General features: G+C 45.6%; 1 protein-coding gene across 1 annotated transcript; it reads right to left on the reverse strand.

Annotated features, from left to right (window-relative positions):
- On the reverse strand, positions 5,511–5,840 carry LOC110431088 (36.4 kDa proline-rich protein-like). Its single transcript, XM_021449782.1, has one exon. The coding sequence runs from the start codon at positions 5,838–5,840 to the stop codon at positions 5,511–5,513; it is 330 nt and encodes a 109-aa protein (XP_021305457.1).

Here is a 17,642-nt window from a genome sequence, read left to right on the forward strand (position 1 = left end):
CATGCTTTTTTCACATGGGGTGAAGTTTTATCCGTTTCAAACTTGCTCTGCAATTAATAACATTATCAGTACTTGATATTGAAAAGAGAATGTAAAGCACAATATATTACTGGTAATCTACCACATACCCTTATTCTTGTATACCACCACCCCTCTCACATATTACTGTATATGTACAGAAACGTGACACATGCCCACTGTACCAGGAACAACAACTACACATACAATCCCTTCCCTGCTCCCTTCTCTCCCCATCATATACGTACAACTGTCCAGCCTCCTCTCCCCATCGTGTCCGCACAACTGTCCAGCCTCTAGAAACAACTCCCTCCACATCCTCACACGGCACAACGAAAAAAAGAGCGCTCAACCAAAGGGACCCCACCGCAGCAGCAGACGCACAATCCCTGCGTCAGCCCGCTCCCAACCTCCCTGCTTCTATACTCGATGGCGAGCCTCAAGCTGTCAGCATATGAGCGTACATGTACTCTTCCTAAATCCTGATGATGGATAGAGACTGACCAATCAAAAAAAGAAAACAGATGTCCCTACAATATCATGGCTACCTGGCGTTCTTAGTACAAGGACCTATTTAAATGAACTTCCTGTTTTATTTTCAGCATTTAACTGCTACTGAATATGGATATGTCGCAAAAAAAACACTCTGCTTCAAATGTTGCTCTTCATATAGCTCATAGGACCATGTGCTAATATATTGTCTTTCTACATTTAATTGAACATATATGAGTCCATACTCTGTACATTTAACTCTGTATTACTCTAATTTGGACATCAGTGCTTCTTCAAAGTATGCCACTCAGGTTTAGGCAGCACTCTGTCAACGCCGGTTCACAAACACATTTCAATAAATTCTCCTGAGATGTTTTTTATTATTAAATCATTACTACAACTACTTGCCCGCAGCAACGCGCGGGTAACTCACTAGTACCCACAGGAACAACAACTACACATACAACATCCGATCCCTTCCCTGCTCCCTTCTCTCCCCATCATATACGTACAGCTGTCCAGCCTCCTCTCCACACAGGCACCCGCCGAGCTCTCGCCGATCCAATTTGCACTCCAGCCACTGTACGTACACTCTAATAGCTTATGAGAAAGATTTATTTATTCTACAGGTTAAGATAAACTATAGAATAGAACATAATTAGAAGCACAAGTCTCTCGTCAGTATACATGCCTAAATGCGTATATTCAGATGTAAATATTTAATTGTTTAAGTGGCCAACTAAATCTTAGTTTTACCATTCCTCTTTGCTTTTGTATATAAACACCAGAGAACATGTAGACTGAATGCACCTGTTTTCTACGCACCTCTTTCTTTACATTTGTACTGCATTATTTTGACAAGCGTATTAATGAAGTACTCTTATAATAATATAATATCCTAGGAGCAGCATGAGTAATTACCAAAAAATACTTTATGCTTTATTATTGTTACACATATAAGAATGTCATGCAAGAAGAAGAATGTCTTCTGGTTCCACTAAATTTCAGGTTTTAGGTGCCAACCTTAGGACTCATGTATGTGTTCCAGCAGACGGAAATTGGCATTAGTTGACAATAAATAGTGTAAAAAGGAACTACTTACACAAACTCTGTCTATGAAAGCTATGATGATTCGTATTGAACTTTTTTGCTTGTATTCCTTCCAGTGTGGAAATATGGGTATAGAAGTCCTAACTGCAATGTTGCATTCATTTGCAAATTTGGCAGCAATCATCATTGAGTTGGGCCTTATCTTCCCTGGTTCAATAACTAAAGGAAGTTTGCCTTTCCTCGAGCGAGTAAGCTTATCCAGTTTTCCCCAATATTAGGTCCCCTAATGTAACCCCCCTCATCAAATAGATCTACAACAACAAATTATATCATTTAGTACACTAGTATCTTATGTTGGGTATGAGAGGGTTTACATTGTGTAACATCATAAAGACACACCTTCAAGATTTGTGCCATTTTCAGTGGATACATCCTGGTTTAGCACAATCGGTGTGTTGTCCTCTCTGCCATTCTCAGCAGATCCGAGGTTCAGCACAGTCAGTGTGTTGTCCTCTACTTCAGTCTGGCAGGCATTTTGCTCGGCCACATCAGTTTCAGCTACAATGCATGATGTAGTTAGCAATACAAATGGAATGTTGTTTGTACAACTTGAGTGCAATTTTATTCATGAAAGTCAGGGTTAACCTTCCTCTGTAGTCCGGTTGCAAATTTCAGTCCACCTAGCCTTCTTTGTATTTGACTTTGTGAGTCTACCAGCTTGATTGTGGGGCTGCGCCTTACGACCACCTCTCTTGGTAACCTCATTTGCAGTCTTGTTCCAAAAATAACCAGTCAAGTATTCAGAAAGGGAGGTAAAATATTAGAATGCAATCAACAAGCAAAGCACAAATTTAGACATGGCAGTATGGAATAAGTAGTACCTTATCTGCAGATAAATTGCAAAGTGTAGTGGCGAACTCCTGCAAGGAGTCATCCTTCTCAGGTTCCAGGTTACCATCAGTTGGATGACCATCACTGTTATGCTCATTTAGTACAAAGTCTGAGAAAGGAGCATTGTCTACAAGCAGTCCTAACCCTTGCATGAATTTAATGTTTTTCACACAATTGTCCATCCTTTCTTTTTCGTAGACAACCATGTTATCAACTGCATTGACAAATAAGACACAGATGAAACTACAAAAATATCAGACTCACATCCAAAGATACACAACCATGAGAGCATTTCTAGAGTTGACATGAACTGAGCATGGTTAGTTATAGTGCTCTGATTTTGGTGGTCATGTGCAAGAAGCTAGTGCCAACAATCCTAATAGAATACATGCATCCTACTTTGAAATTACCAAAATTATCTTAAATGTAGATGGGTATCTATTAATTGAAGTTTAATATAACACAGTACCATTTCAACTACTAGATATTTCATATTGTGAAAAATTTTCCCTTGTTTTATTGCACTAGAGCTAGGCTTGTGATATAAGCGTCACGTGGCAGAGCTTGGTACAAAACCAAGGGGGGCCATTATCCAGTTGTGCTACAGTAACTGGATGCTTAGCTACTAAAACACTGATTTTAAAAATCAAAACTTAACAACTGTCTGAACATGTTCTCGGCCATGTCACTAGTAGAAAAGAGTGATAGGTGGAAAAACTTAACAACTTAACAATGGTTTGGGATAATATATGGGGAACTAAACTCTAATATAGACACAAGTGAGTGATAGGTGGAGTGGTAGAGGAGGCTACGCGCAAGGGCAAGGTCTTAGGTTCGAATCCCACTGGCCGCGAGTCGATTTTGTATTTTCTGTACAAACATTCTAATAAATTAGATAGTAGCCACTTCCAGCAATGCCTATTAGTAGCCGACATTTGCTCAACCAGTGCTACAACTAAGGAGGTAGTTGACTGTACAAGTGGAGATGTGGAGGACGGATTTACTGAATGGGATCAATGAAACAACAGGAAGGAGGAGAGAAACTTCACTGTCAATAATGGGTTGCCGCCGTGGCTTCCCCAGTGCTTTTTTGCTCTTCTTCTTTGCCGGCATGGTCGGAGTGGATGAGGTCAGAGCCAAAGCCGATTGACCGGAGCTGGGGCGGTGGGATGGCGGAGCTGCGACGGTGGGATGGCGTGGGATGGTAGATCTGCGGTGGTGGGATGGCGGAGCTGCGGTGGCGGGGTGGGGGAAGTAGGATGGCGGAGCTGTGGCGGTGGCTTAGGGGCTGCGCGCTGGCTGCAGGCGTAGGGTGACGACATTTGAGCGGCAACTGCAGCGTCGGTCAATTGAGTGGTGGCTTCGGTGGCTTGCGGCGTCGGGGATTGGGGGTTGGGGGAGGTGCTGGAATATGGATTGGTCAACAGCTGAGCCCAGGCCGATGTTACCAAACTAGCCATTGTGGGAGGCAGGATTTTTCAATTGCGTAGGGCAAAATGGTAATACTGCCCTGGGCCTCAGCCACCGTCACCTCCTCACCGAGCCTCGCTGCCGCCGCCCCCTTGCCCCAGTCTTTTCCCGCCGCTCGCTACCTCCTCACCGAGCCTCGTCGCCGCCCCACAGCCCCCACCGCGTCCGTACGCCGGAGAAGATGGGAGTGGGATTGAAGGACGGAGAGAAGGCCGCGGACACACCCATTGCCATACCTCGACTGCTGCAGCCCGTACAGATCCCGCAGGCGCACGCCGAAGGAAGGAGGAGCGGGGACGATGAAGTCGTACCACAGCTGCTGCAGCCCCCACACTGCCCACCACATCTGCTGTCACGGCTGCTGTAGCCCGCACAACGGCTGTCCGCACCAATCCCCCCTATTTCTCAAGTGCCAACATCTACATACCATCACGGCAGGTTTGTATCCCGCATTGACCCCCCTGTCCCTCCTCGACATGGCCCTCTCGACTACAATCCACTGGAAGAATGCATGCTGTGTGGAGCGAAATGCCTCACGCTGACTTCATGGGTTCATGGCTACCAAAGCCGGAGGGAGTACATATGCAACAATATGTTGGTGAGTTATAAATATATATATAACTAGATGATGCTGACATTATTTGATCTATTTTGAACTAATTTTGTAGGAGGGTTGTATATATCGGAAATGGTACGATCCTCCGTACAACTCGTTTTTGACCGAATTGCTGAAGGACATGGACAATGAAATCAGGACGTCGAGGATTCACATTGCTGATGAAAAATAAAAAAAACAACAACATGAGAATCATGTATCAGGCACAACTGCGGGTGAGACATGATCAGCTACTAGAAAAAGAGAAACAGCTTGATGCAGCCTTGCAAGTGTTGGCTGTAAGGAAAACTTTAGGAACACAGGTGGTTAAGGATGAAGCCTTGCAAGTGTTGGCTGCAAGGAAAACTTTAGAAACACAGGTGGCTGGCATCGTCTTTGTGTTTACAGCTGGGGTCTTGTGTGGTGCATGCTGCAGGAAGAGGAATAGTTGAGACTGATCAGTAGCTTAGCATCGTGTAGTATGTAAAATGTAGATCGGACTATGACAGTAGCAATGTAATATGTACTATGTAGTTCTTTTGCCACTCATTCGGAGAGTGATGTAATATGTAGTTCTTTTGCCACTAGTTCGGACAATGGTAGTGTCCTTGAACTAGTTCTTTTGTAGTTCCAATGACAATGGCAATGTCCTCTCTTATGTAATTTGCACTTCCAAGCCTTGGGCCTTCCCTGTACTTAATTTTTTTTATTTTTCAAAGTCGATTTTGTATTTTCTGTACAAACATTCTAATAAATTAGATAGTAGCCACTTCCAGCAATGCTTATTAGTAGCCGACATTTGCTCAACCAGTGCTACAACTAAGGAGGTAGTTGACTGTACAAGTGGAGATGTGGAGGACGGATTTACTGAATGGGATCAATGAAACAACAGGAAGGAGGAGAGAAACTTCACTGTCAATAATGGGTTGCCGCCGTGGCTTCCCCAGTGCTTTTTTGCTCTTCTTCTTTGCCGGCATGGTCGGAGTGGATGAGGTCAGAGCCAAAGCCGATTGACCGGAGCTGGGGCGGTGGGATGGCGGAGCTGCGACGGTGGGATGGCGTGGGATGGTAGATCTGCAGTGGTGGGATGGCGGAGCTGCGGTGGCGGGGTGGGGGAAGTAGGATGGCGGAGCTGTGGCGGTGGCTTAGGGGCTGCACGCTGGCTGCAGGCGTAGGGTGACGACATTTGAGCGGCAACTGCAGCGTCGGTCAATTGAGTGGTGGCTTCGGTGGCTTGCGGCGTCGGGGATTGGGGGTTGGGGGAGGTGCTGGAATATGGATTGGTCAACAGCTGAGCCCAGGCCGATGTTACCAAACTAGCCATTGTGGGAGGCATGATTTTTCAATTGCGTAGGGCAAAATGGTAATACTGCCCTGGGCCTCAGCCACCGTCACCTCCTCACCGAGCCTCGCTGCCGCTGCCCCCTTGCCCCAGTCTTTTTCCGCCGCTCGCTACCTCCTCACCGAGCCTCGCCGCCGCCCCACAGACCCCACCGCGTCCGTACGCCGGAGAAGATGGGAGTGGGATTGAAGGACGGAGAGAAGGCCGCGAACACACCCATTGCCATACCCTGGCTGCTGCAGCCCGTACAGATCCAGTAGGCGCACGCCGAAGGAAGGAGGAGCGGGGAGGATGAAGTCTTACCACGGTTGCTGCAGCCCCCACACGGCCCACCACATCTGCTGTCACGGCTGCTGCAGTCCGCACCACGGCTGTCCGCACCAATCCCCCCTATATCTGAAGTGCCAACATCTACATACCATCGCGGCAGGTTTGTATCCCGCATTGACCCCCCCTGTCCCTCCCCGACATGGCCCTCTCGACTACAATCCACTGGAAGAATGCATGCTGTGTGGAGCGAAATGCCTCAGGCTGACTTCATGGGTTCATGGCTACCAAGGCCGGAGGGAGTACATATGCAGCAATGTGTTGGTGAGTTATATATATATAACTACATGATGCTGACATTATTTGATCTATTTTGAACTAATTTTGTAGGAGGGTTGTATATATCAGAAATGGTACGATCCTCCGTACAGCTCGTTTTTGACCGAATTGCTGAAGGACATGGACAATGAAATCAGGACGTCGAGGATTCACATTGCTGATGAAAAACAAAAAAAAACAACATGAGAATCAAGATCAGCTACTAGAAAAAGAGAAACAGCTTGATGCAGCCTTCCAAGTGTTGGCTGCAAGGACAACTTTAGGAACACAGGTGGCTGGCGTTGTCTTTGTGTTTACACCTAGGGTCTTGTGTGGTGCATGCTGCTGGAAGAGGAATAGTTGAGACTGATCAGTAGCTTAGCATCGTGTATTATGTAAAATGTAGATCAGACTATGACAGTAGCAATGTAATATGTAGTATGTAGTTCTTTTGCCACTCATTGGAAGAGTGATGTAATATGTAGTTCTTTTGCCACTAGTTCGGACAATGGCAGTGTCCTTGAACTAGTTCTTTTGTAGTTCCAATGACAATGGCAATGTCCTCTCTTATGTAATTTGCACTTCCAAGCCAATGGGCCTTCCCTGTACTTAATTTTTTTTTCTATTTTTAAGAGTCGATTTTGTATTTTCTATACAAACATTCTAATAAATTAGATAGTAGCCACTTCCAGCAATGCCTATTAGTAGCCGACATTTGCTCAACCAGTGCTACAACTAATGAGGTAGTTGACCGTACAAGTGGAGATGTGGAGGACGGATTTACTGAATGGGAACATTGAAACAACAGGAAGGAGGAGAGAAACTTCACTGTCAATAATGGGTTGCCGCCGTGGCTTCCCCAGTGCTTGGTCCAGTGGGTAGGTGACAAGATTGAAATTGTCCTAGGAGACTCTTCTTATGTCATCGCATCGGCTATGAATCCTATTATCAAACCTTGGCCGTTCCGGGGATGGGCTATTGATTTGATCGGCCAGATTTATCCACCATCTGGCAAAGGGCATAAGTTTATTCTAGTTGCCACCGATTATTTCACTAAATGGGTTGAAGCTATTCCTTTGAAGAAAGTCACATCGGCCAATATGATTGATTTTGTGAAGGAGCATATTATTTACCGATTTGGGATTCCTCAAACAATTACTACCGATCAGGGCACTATGTTTACATCAGGGGAGTTTGATAAATTCGCAATCGGTATGGGGATTAAGGTGTTGAATTCTTCTCCTTACTATGCTCAAGCCAACGGGCAGGCCGAGGCGTCTAACAAAGGAATTATTAAGCTTATTAAGCGGAAGATTGAAGAAAATCCTAGAAGGTGGCACACGTTGTTAAATGAAGCTTTATGGTCCTATCGAATGGCTTGTCATGGGTCGACCAAGGTTTCACCTTATCAGTTGGTGTATGGACATGATGCAGTGTTGCCTTGGGAAATTAAGGCTGGATCTAGGCGACTATCTTTTCAAGATCAATTGGCTGCCGATGTTTATGCCACTTTGATGACAAATGAGTTAGATGATCTAGCAGGACATCGGTTAAAGGCTTTAATGAGTATAGAAGAAAATAAGAAGAGAGTTGCTAGATAGTATGACAAGAAAGTGAAGGCTAAGGAGTTTGCCGATGGAGACTTGGTATGGAAGTCAATCTTACCGATCGGGACTAAAAGTTCAAAGTTTGGGAAGTGGTCTCCTAGTTGGGAAGGTCCCTATCGGATAAGTCGATCGGCTCCTGGTAATGCCTACATTTTAGAAACTCTCGAAGGAGTTGAATTTCCCAGAGCATTAAATGGCAAGTATTTAAAGAAGTACTACCCCAGCATATGGGTCGATGCATAAAAGTTTAAATGCCGATAACACTCCTATCGGCTGGATTAAAATGTTTGGGGCAGGACTTAATGTTTCAAAAGATGCCAATAACAGTCCTATCGGCTAGACTAAACATCAAGAAAGCTGAAGAGCAGGAAGAGACAGGTGTGTTGCCGATGAAGAGCTCACATACTTAGCAGCGCTTGGATGGCCGATATAGCGCGTAGGCGGATCTGGTCGGCTGCTTCTATTTCCTTAACGTCTTCATCGGTAGAGCCTTCTATCGGCTTCAGTTTCTTCTTCAAATGCAGTGCTTTGCGACCATGGGTGTTTTGTTCTTGCTCGAGGAGCTTGATGGTCTCTGGCAGTTGATTTTCTTCCTGTTGGGCTTGGGACAGGGCATCCTCCACTTGCTTGAGTTCTGCCAGCAGGGCTTCTCGTTTTGCCGATAGGTCGGAGATCTTCTGCTTCAGTGCGCTTCCTGAAGACTTCAAGGTACCGATGATCTTGTGCTTCTCATCGGCCAGGAGCTTCTCTTTCATCATCTCCTCAGAAAGCCGGGTCTGAGCAGCTCTATCGGCAAGGCGCCGGGTGGCCCTCTGGTACTGCAGCTGACGACTCTCCAGATGTGCGGCCTGGAAGAGGATTTCTTCGGCATCGGCAGGAATCTGGCCTCTGAGGGCCTTGAACAGAGCTTTGGCCAGGTCAGAGTCATCGACCAGTTGAGCAGTATCTTGATGGAGGAGAGCCGATAGTTCTTCTAGCTTGGCCCTGATCTCTGCCGATGCGATTCCGACTGCCCGGGAAGAACTTGCTTCCTCACCTTCGTCTTCGGAGATGTCAATTGCAAAGGAGAATAGGCTGTCGGGAGAATCCTGTTCCTGAAAAGGGAGACAAAGTAAGTCATTTTACGATCAAGAGCATCGGCGAATAATATTGATGGGGATTGGATAGCTTACCTGCTTCAAGGCAATTTCTCGCCTTTGACTGGAAGACGTCGATGGGGCTACGGGTTGATCGGCCAGAGTTTCCAAGAGTAACCGTCCCTAGCCCATTCAACTTTCTTCCTCATCGGTGGAGAAGTTTCTCCATGTCTGAATTTGTTTCTCATCATCCATAAGGACCACATTCCACAAAGGATTGTTGCAGCCGATTTCTCCTGGCAACACCTAGGATCAACGAGGTCTGATGCCCATGTGAGGGTGTGCAAATCCAGAAGCTTGATCCCAATTAATTCCTTGACTTGATGCCAGAAACATTTTGCTACCGTGCACTCCATAAGCACATGTCTGATAGACTCTTCAGCAACCCCACAAACATCACAGTTTGGGACTCTCTCAATGTGTCTCCAAACTCGACTCCAAGTACTATCTTCTGAAGCCGAAGCCCTGTCATCTCCCCCTTGGCACCACCGATCATTGTATAGGTGTCTGTACGCTGAGCACATGGTGTATAGCCCGTGTTTCTCCAGCTCCCAGGCCCAACTATCAACCCCAGCTCCTCTAATTGGTGTACATAGAATTGCTGTTGCATCTACATCCACAAAAACTTGTTTGATCAATTCAGCATTCCATCCGCCACTCTCTGTAATAAGTTCAGACACCATAGTCACTGGAGGAAAATCAGGTCTGACCAATGGTTTCCCATTAAAATGATTTGGGATCCATCGCTCATTCCAGATGTTTGTTTGTCTTCCATCTCCAATTCTTTTCAACAATCGTTTCTCCAGCACCTCTTTTCCAGCTAGGATCCCATGCTAAGTCTGACTGGCATGATTTCTTCTAGATGCTGACATGAAATCTACATCATGATAATACCTTCCTTTTAAGACTCTACCACATAGAGAATTCGGGTTATCAACGAGTCTCCAAACCTGTTTCCCTAACATAGCCCGGTTAAACAAACCCAAATCTCAAAAGTCCATACCTCTAGCGAATTTTGGTTGAGTGAGCAGTTCCCATCGTTGCCAGTGCATGTGCCTATTATCTGCTGTTGACACCGTTTTTGGGCACGTGTCCATGATTGGTAAAGTGTAGGTCGGCAAGACAAGACGGCAGTGCTTGATCTACAGGGTGAGTTGCCGATGAAGATGGTTGCCGATGGAAGAATGGTTGAACGTGGCCAAGTCCATAGGTGGTGATGTGTTTGTGCCGATGGCTATGACAGAGAAGTCTGCCGATGACACAGAGGGAGAATCTGGAAGTTGCCGATCGGCTTATGGGGATGTCCTAGTTTGTCACGAGAGGATAGTTTTATGTTTTCCTTAGTTATTTAGATCGTTTCGTACACAAACTCTGTTTAATTTTGGAATTCGAATTCTAGTCGTGTCTGGTTGCAGCTCTTTGAGCAGGGTATAAATGTAGACCCTCGGGCCTTGTAAAATCAATCAATCAATCAAACACAAGTTTTTACTCATATTCTAGCATCTACTTTTCGACGACTTCGTCATACTTTTTTCCTTTTTATTACGAGTTCTTAGGAATTCGTCGACTTAAGCTCGGCGTATTCTCGAGTTCCGCGTGAGTACCTCTTGGCCGTGACATCCGGGCGCATCGCTGTTGTCAGGACCAAAGTATTCAAGTTACCACCTTTGCCGATAGTAAGGTCAAATCGGCTGGCAAGCCTTAACGTTTGAACCGGGTATTAGCCCTTTGTGTTTGCAGATTAGCTTTTGCATCAACACATCTTTTGGCACGCCCGGTGGGACCAGATTCAAGATCAAGATCAACATGTCAATTGATCAAGAAAACGTCATCCCCGTGACGGAGGCCAATCTCAAGGATGAGCAGAAGCAAGCTATTGCCCAAGCCATGGAAGAGTTCAAGCTGCAATGCCTGAGGTCTTTCAGCATAAACAGGAGCGGCGAGGTGATCCAGAAAGAGGCACTGCCGACACCACGGCAGGTTACTTTCGAAGCCAATCCGGGCAAGCTTCAAGATATGGTTGACAGTGCTATCAACCGGGCTTTGATCAACCAAGCTGGTGTACTGTCTAATACGGTTTTTAATGCCGTGGCAAGAACTTTCAAGGAAGGACAGATCCCACCAGATTATGTGGGCTCCTCTCATCATCAGCCAACGGCACCAGAGGTCACGGCTCCATCGGCTGCTTTGACGGCTGCAAGTGCACAATCTGTTGTCCCTCCAAATACATCGGGAGCTACCGATGCACCATCTGTGCCGATGACAACTAACCCGCAGACTTCAGGTGGGCAGAATAGGCTGACTACAGATATGTTGGCATCGGCAATGTCAGGGTTGACTCTTCCTCCTAACTGGTGGGGTTATGGTATGCCTCCAGAATTGACGCCAGGTACATCGCAGATAAACGACATGAGGGGCAAGACTCCTATGACATCGGCGCCTCCCAACGCGCCGTTGAATCAGAGTCCACGGTACACGACAACTACTACTGCAAGACCTCACCCTGGGAATCCTCAAGATTCGATGTTCCAGATGCCTAATGCATCGGCAGATGCAATGCTGATGCAACAGAGGTCTATGGCCCAGTCAGGATATGTCAATTCAATGATGGTACCTAATTACCAATCATCGGCAGCGCCTATGCCGATGAACGCTAATAATGGATGGCTTGGACAGCAAGTTTTTCCACAGAGTTACCAGGTTACAGGGTTCCAGCAAGGACAGGTCTATCCCGGATTCCCAAGTCAAGGGATTTCCAGCCAGCAAATGAATATTGGACAGCAACTCGGGGGGCAGCAGGTCGGTGGACAACAGTTTGGTGGTCCGCAAATTGGGGGCCAGATGATCGACCCAACGTTCCGTGCAGATCATGCCCCAAACAGACACGTGGAAGCTCGCCACCAGGTGCTAGACCCGTAGCCGCCTCATCGGCAGGATGCCGATGCGTATTGGGCCGATAAGATCGCTGAAGTAATGAGAGATCAATTTGGGATAAAACCCAAAGTCAATACTTACTCTTATCGGACACTATATCCTCCCGCGTATGATTCGATCCCACTTCCACATCGGTACAAGGTACCAGACTTTACCAAATTTTCCGGGCAGGATGATACGTCGACTATGGAGCATGTCAACAGGTTCATCATTCAATGCGGAGAAGCCGGTAACAGGGACGAATTGAGGGTTCGGCTATTTTCATCATCATTATCTGGATCGGCCTTTACTTGGTTCATATCATTACCTCCCAACTCAGTGATTACTTGGGCCGATCTGGAGAAGCAATTCCACAAATACTTTTTCTCCAGGGTTCATGAGAAGAAGATCACCGATTTGGTCAAGTTAAGACAGCGCAATGATGAATCGGTTGAAGGTTTCGTGCAGAGGATACGGGAAGTTAAGAATAAATGCTATAGCCTAATTCTAGATGATCGGCAGCTAGCCGGTTTGGCTTTCCAAGGTTTATTGCCACATGTCAGGGATAAGTATGCTTCTCAGGAATTTGAAATCTTAAGTCATTTGGTGCAGAGGATTTCTGATCAAGACGCCAAACCTTTCGAGCCCAAAAGAGCATGGAACAAGAGAGTATCATTTGTTGATGAAGCAACGAGCTCCGATTCTGATGAGGAACCAGTCATCGGCTTGGCAGAGTGGGTAAAAAAACAAGAAGCCGATGTCTTGCCCCTTTGGGCAGAAGGAACCAGAAAAGTTCGCTTTTGACACCTCTAAGGCCGATAGGATATTTGACTTTCTGCTTCAGGAAGGTCAGATCAAGTTATCTCCTAATCACGTAATCCCATCGGCTGAGGAGTTAAAGAGGATGAAATATTGCAAGTGGCATAATGCAACTTCTCATGACACTAATGAATGCAAAGTTTTCAGACAGCAGCTGCAATCGGCGATAGAGTCTGGGAGGATTAAGTTTGACAGTTCCAAGACCCAGAAGCCGATGAAGATAGACCAACATCCTTTCCCGACAAACATGTTGGATGCCAAGGGGAAGGCCAAGGTCTTAACATCGGAAATAGCCGAGAAAAGTGCATCGGTAGATCCTCAACATCAAGTTACTACTGCCGATGCACAAAGTAAGGGTTTAGTCCAGACACGAACCAGTTCGGATAGACCCCCTCGGTCTGGTATCGTTATAACTCATAGAAGACCTCGAGAGAACTGGCAGCAACGGGAAAATCGGTATCGGCGCCAGCAAGAAGATTACCGATGGGAGGAAGAAAGACGCCGACAGGAGTGGAATCGGCATAGAGATCATTGGAACTGCCCGTTCTTCATCCATTGTTGGGAGGAAAATATTAAGCTTCCTACTGTCAGAGACTGCCCTGAGTGCAATGGTTATGGTTGGTACGACAGGACTGATCGGCGTTATCCTGAGGACAATCGGCGATTTGATGGGCCGATCAGAGGAAGAGCATCGGTTCATGGTCGGCTGGGTGGCAGGACTAACGTGCACGATAGGCTTGGTGATCGTGTCCAATATTTTCCCAGGAACCAGGAAGAGCTCGAAGAGATGGCTAATGCGCGAATTCCCGATGAGTTTATATTTTGCAGGGATGCTAACACATATCGTATGGATTCAAGGGAGAACCGACGCCCGGCAGCAAGGCAAAAGCCACTCCCTCCATGGTGTCCTGCAGGGTTGACCAAGACACAGAAAAGGAGATTGCAGCATGAAAGGCAAGAGGAGCTAAGCAAGGGCGAAAATTCTGGTCAGTCTGGGGATCAGCAGCAGTCAGATCCTAAGAAAGGAGGTCCATCGGCAGGAGTTAATATGGTCTTTATTTTGCCGATGGAGTTTCTTGCGCCATCCAGTGATGATGAGTTGGAATTTTCCGATCAGATAGCTCAGCTGGCTCTGGATCCGATGACGGCTATCTTTGAGAAACCTGCCGATGATGAGAGACAGCATCTCAAAGCTCTGTTTGTCAAAGGAAGGATTGACGGGCAGCCAATGACCAAGATTCTAGTTGATGGTGGAGCTGCTATTAATATTATGCCATATGCAGTATATCGGAAGCTTGGAAAAGGAGATCAGGACTTGACCAAGACCGATATGATGCTCAAGGATTTTGAAGGAAACGTGTCTCCAGTCAAAGGGGCAATATGTGTGGAGTTGACCATCGGCAGCAAAACCTTGCCGACAACTTTCTTCGTAATCAGTGGAAAGGGTGCTTATAACTTATTGTTGGGAAGAGATTGGATTCATGCCAATTGTTGCATCCCGTCTACCATGCACCAATGCCTGGTTCAGTGGGTAGGTGACAAGATTGAGATTGTCCCGGGGGATTCTTCTTATGTCATTGCATCAGCAGAGGCAGATACCTATGAGAGGACCAAGTGCATCTCAGGAGAAGTTTGGGAGAAAGATTTTCTCAAAGTTGCCGATTACGAAATTCCACCGATCCAAGCAGTCGGTTCTGACGATGGCTTTTAATGGATAGGTTCGCCGATGATGGAAAGTTAGGCCAGGGATTCACATCGGCCGATGATTTGGTAGGGGTAGATATAGGTAATGGTGATAAACTCAGGCCTACTTTTATTAGTGCTAAGTTAGATCCCGAGTGTAAGCAGCAATTAATCAATTTGTTAAAGGAATATAAAGATTGCTTTGCTTGGGATTATACCGAGATGCCTGGTTTAGACCGATCAATTGTTGAACATCGGTTACCCATCAAGTCGGGATTTCGGCCACATCAGCAGCCAGCTCGCCGATGCAATCCTAATATTCTACCTGATATTAAGGCTGAGATCACTAAGCTTATCGAAGCTAAGTTTATTCGGCAGTGTCGGTATGCCGAATGGATTTCCAATGTCGTCCCGGTTTACAAGAAAAACGGGAAGCTTCGGGTGTGCATTGATTTCAGGAATCTCAATAAAGCTACGCCGATGGATGGATATCCAATGCCTGTTGCCGATCTGTTGGTTGACGCCGCGGCTGGTCATCGGGTTATCAGCTTTATGGACGGCAATGCAGGGTACAATCAAATATTCATGGCAGAGGAAGATATTCCAAAAACCGCATTTAGGTGTCCTCGTCATGTTGGGTTATTTGAATGGATAGTCATGACCTTTGGATTGAAGAATGCTGGTGCTACTTATCAAAGAGCCATGAATTTTATATTTCATGAGTTCATCGGCAAGCTGGTGGAGATCTATATTGATGATGTGGTGGTTAAGTCTGGGGATTTCTCGAAACATCTTGCCGACTTACAGAAGGTGTTAGAGTGCACAAGGAAGCATGGGTTGAAGATGAATCCCAATAAGTGTGCATTTGGTGTATCGGCAGGGCAGTTTCTTGGTTTCATGGTACATCAAAGGGGGATTGAAATTAGTCGAAGGTCTATTGATGCCATCAATAAAATAGTGGCCCCTACCAACAAGACTGAGCTCCAATCTTTGATCGGCAAGGTAAATTTTATCAGGAGATTTATATCCAATCTGTCTGGTAAGGTTCGTGCTTTCAGTCCTCTCCTTAAGTTGAAAGCCGATCAAGAGTTTATTTGGGGAACAGAACAACAGTTGGCTTTGGATGAAATCAAGAAATATCTAGCGAATCCTCCAGTTCTAGTTCCACCTCAGCCAGGAAAGCCCTTCAGATTATATTTGTCTACCGATGGGATGGTTATCGGTTCGGCTTTGATTCAAGAGTTTGAAGGGAAGGAGCGTGTAATTTATTACTTAAGCAGGAGATTAATTGATGCTGAGACCAGGTATTCGGTCATTGAGAAGTTATGCTTATGCTTATATTTTTCGTGTATTAAATTGAGGCACTATTTATTATCGGCCGAATGCACTGTTGTTTGCAAAGATGATGTGGTCTGATATATGCTATCTATGCCGATTATGAGTGGCAGGATCGGTAAATGGATTTTAGCACTGTCGGAGTTCGATCTGCGCTACGAATCGGCTAAGGCGGTTAAAGGACAGATTATGGCCGATTTTGTGACTCAGCATTGCGGTATAGTGGAAGCCTTGGAAGTTGTGCCTTGGACGCTTTTCTTTGATGGATCTACATGTGATCGGGGGGCAGGAATCGGCATTGTATTAGTTTCCCCTAAAGGGAGGAAGTATGAGTTTTCCTTACCGATTGTTGCTACATCGACAAATAATCAGGCTGAATATCAGGCTCTGATCAAGGGATTGGAGTTGTTGAGAGAAGTTCGTGCCGATGCTGTTGAGATTTTTGGGGATTCTATGTTGGTTATAAATCAATTGGCCGGGAACTACGAATGCCGAAGTGAAGTTCTCATAACTTATTTCGAAAGAAGCATGCAACTATTAAAGGAATTCAAAGATTTCCGATTAGAGCATGTTCCTCGGTTGCATAATGAAGAAGCCAATCGGTTAGCTCAGCATGCCTCAGGATATCAGCCTATGATTAATACAATATCGGCAATTAGTACCGATGATTGGAGGAAAGAGATTATTGATTATTTGAAAGATCCATCTAAGAAAGTTGAAAGACGGGTTCGATTTCAAGCAACCAAGTATGTGCTCCTCGAAGATGAATTGTATTATCGAACTATTGATGGAATTCTTCTCCGATGCCTAGGTGATGATGAAGCTAGAAGTTTAATGGGAGAAGTTCATGAAGGAGTGTGTGGAGCACATCAGTCAGCTTTCAAGATGAAATGGATGATTAGAAGGAATGGATATTTTTGGCCGACCATACTCGAGGATTGCTTTAAGTATTTCAAGGGGTGTCAAGGGTGTCAAAAGTTTGGTAACATTCAAAGAGCCCCTGCATCGGCCATGAATCCTATTATTAAGCCTTGGCCGTTTCGGGGATGGGCTATCGACCTAATCGGCCAGATTTACCCACCATCTAGCAAGGGGCATAAGTTCATTCTGGTTGCCACCGATTATTTCACTAAATGGGTTGAAGCTATTCCTTTGAAGAAAGTTACCTCGGCTAATATGATTGATTTTGTAAAGGAGCACATTATTTACCGATTTGGGATTCCTCAGACAATCACTACCGATCAAGGCACTATGTTCACATCGGGGGAGTTTGATGAATTCGCAATCGGTATGGGGATTAAAGTGTTGAATTCTTCTCCTTATTATGCTCAAGCCAATGGGCAGACCGAGGCGTCTAACAAGGGAATTATCAAGCTTATTAAACGAAAGATTGAAGAGAATCCTAGGCGATGGCATACATTGTTAAATGAAGCACTGTGGTCTTATCGGATGGCTTGTCATGGATCAACCAAGGTGTCACCCTATCAATTGGTGTATGGACATGATGCAGTGTTGCCTTGGGAGATTAAGGCTGGATCTAGGCGATTATCTCTTCAAGATCAATTGGCTGCCGATGATTATGCCACTTTGATGACCGATGAGTTAGATGATTTAGCAGGGCATCGGTTAAAGGCTTTAATGAGTATAGAAGAAAATAAGAAGAAAGTTGCTAGATGGTATGATAAGAAAGTAAAGGCTAAGGAGTT

Source organism: Sorghum bicolor, chromosome 10, assembly GCF_000003195.3.
Source record: "Sorghum bicolor cultivar BTx623 chromosome 10, Sorghum_bicolor_NCBIv3, whole genome shotgun sequence".
Classification (NCBI taxonomy): Eukaryota; Viridiplantae; Streptophyta; class Magnoliopsida; order Poales; family Poaceae; genus Sorghum; species Sorghum bicolor.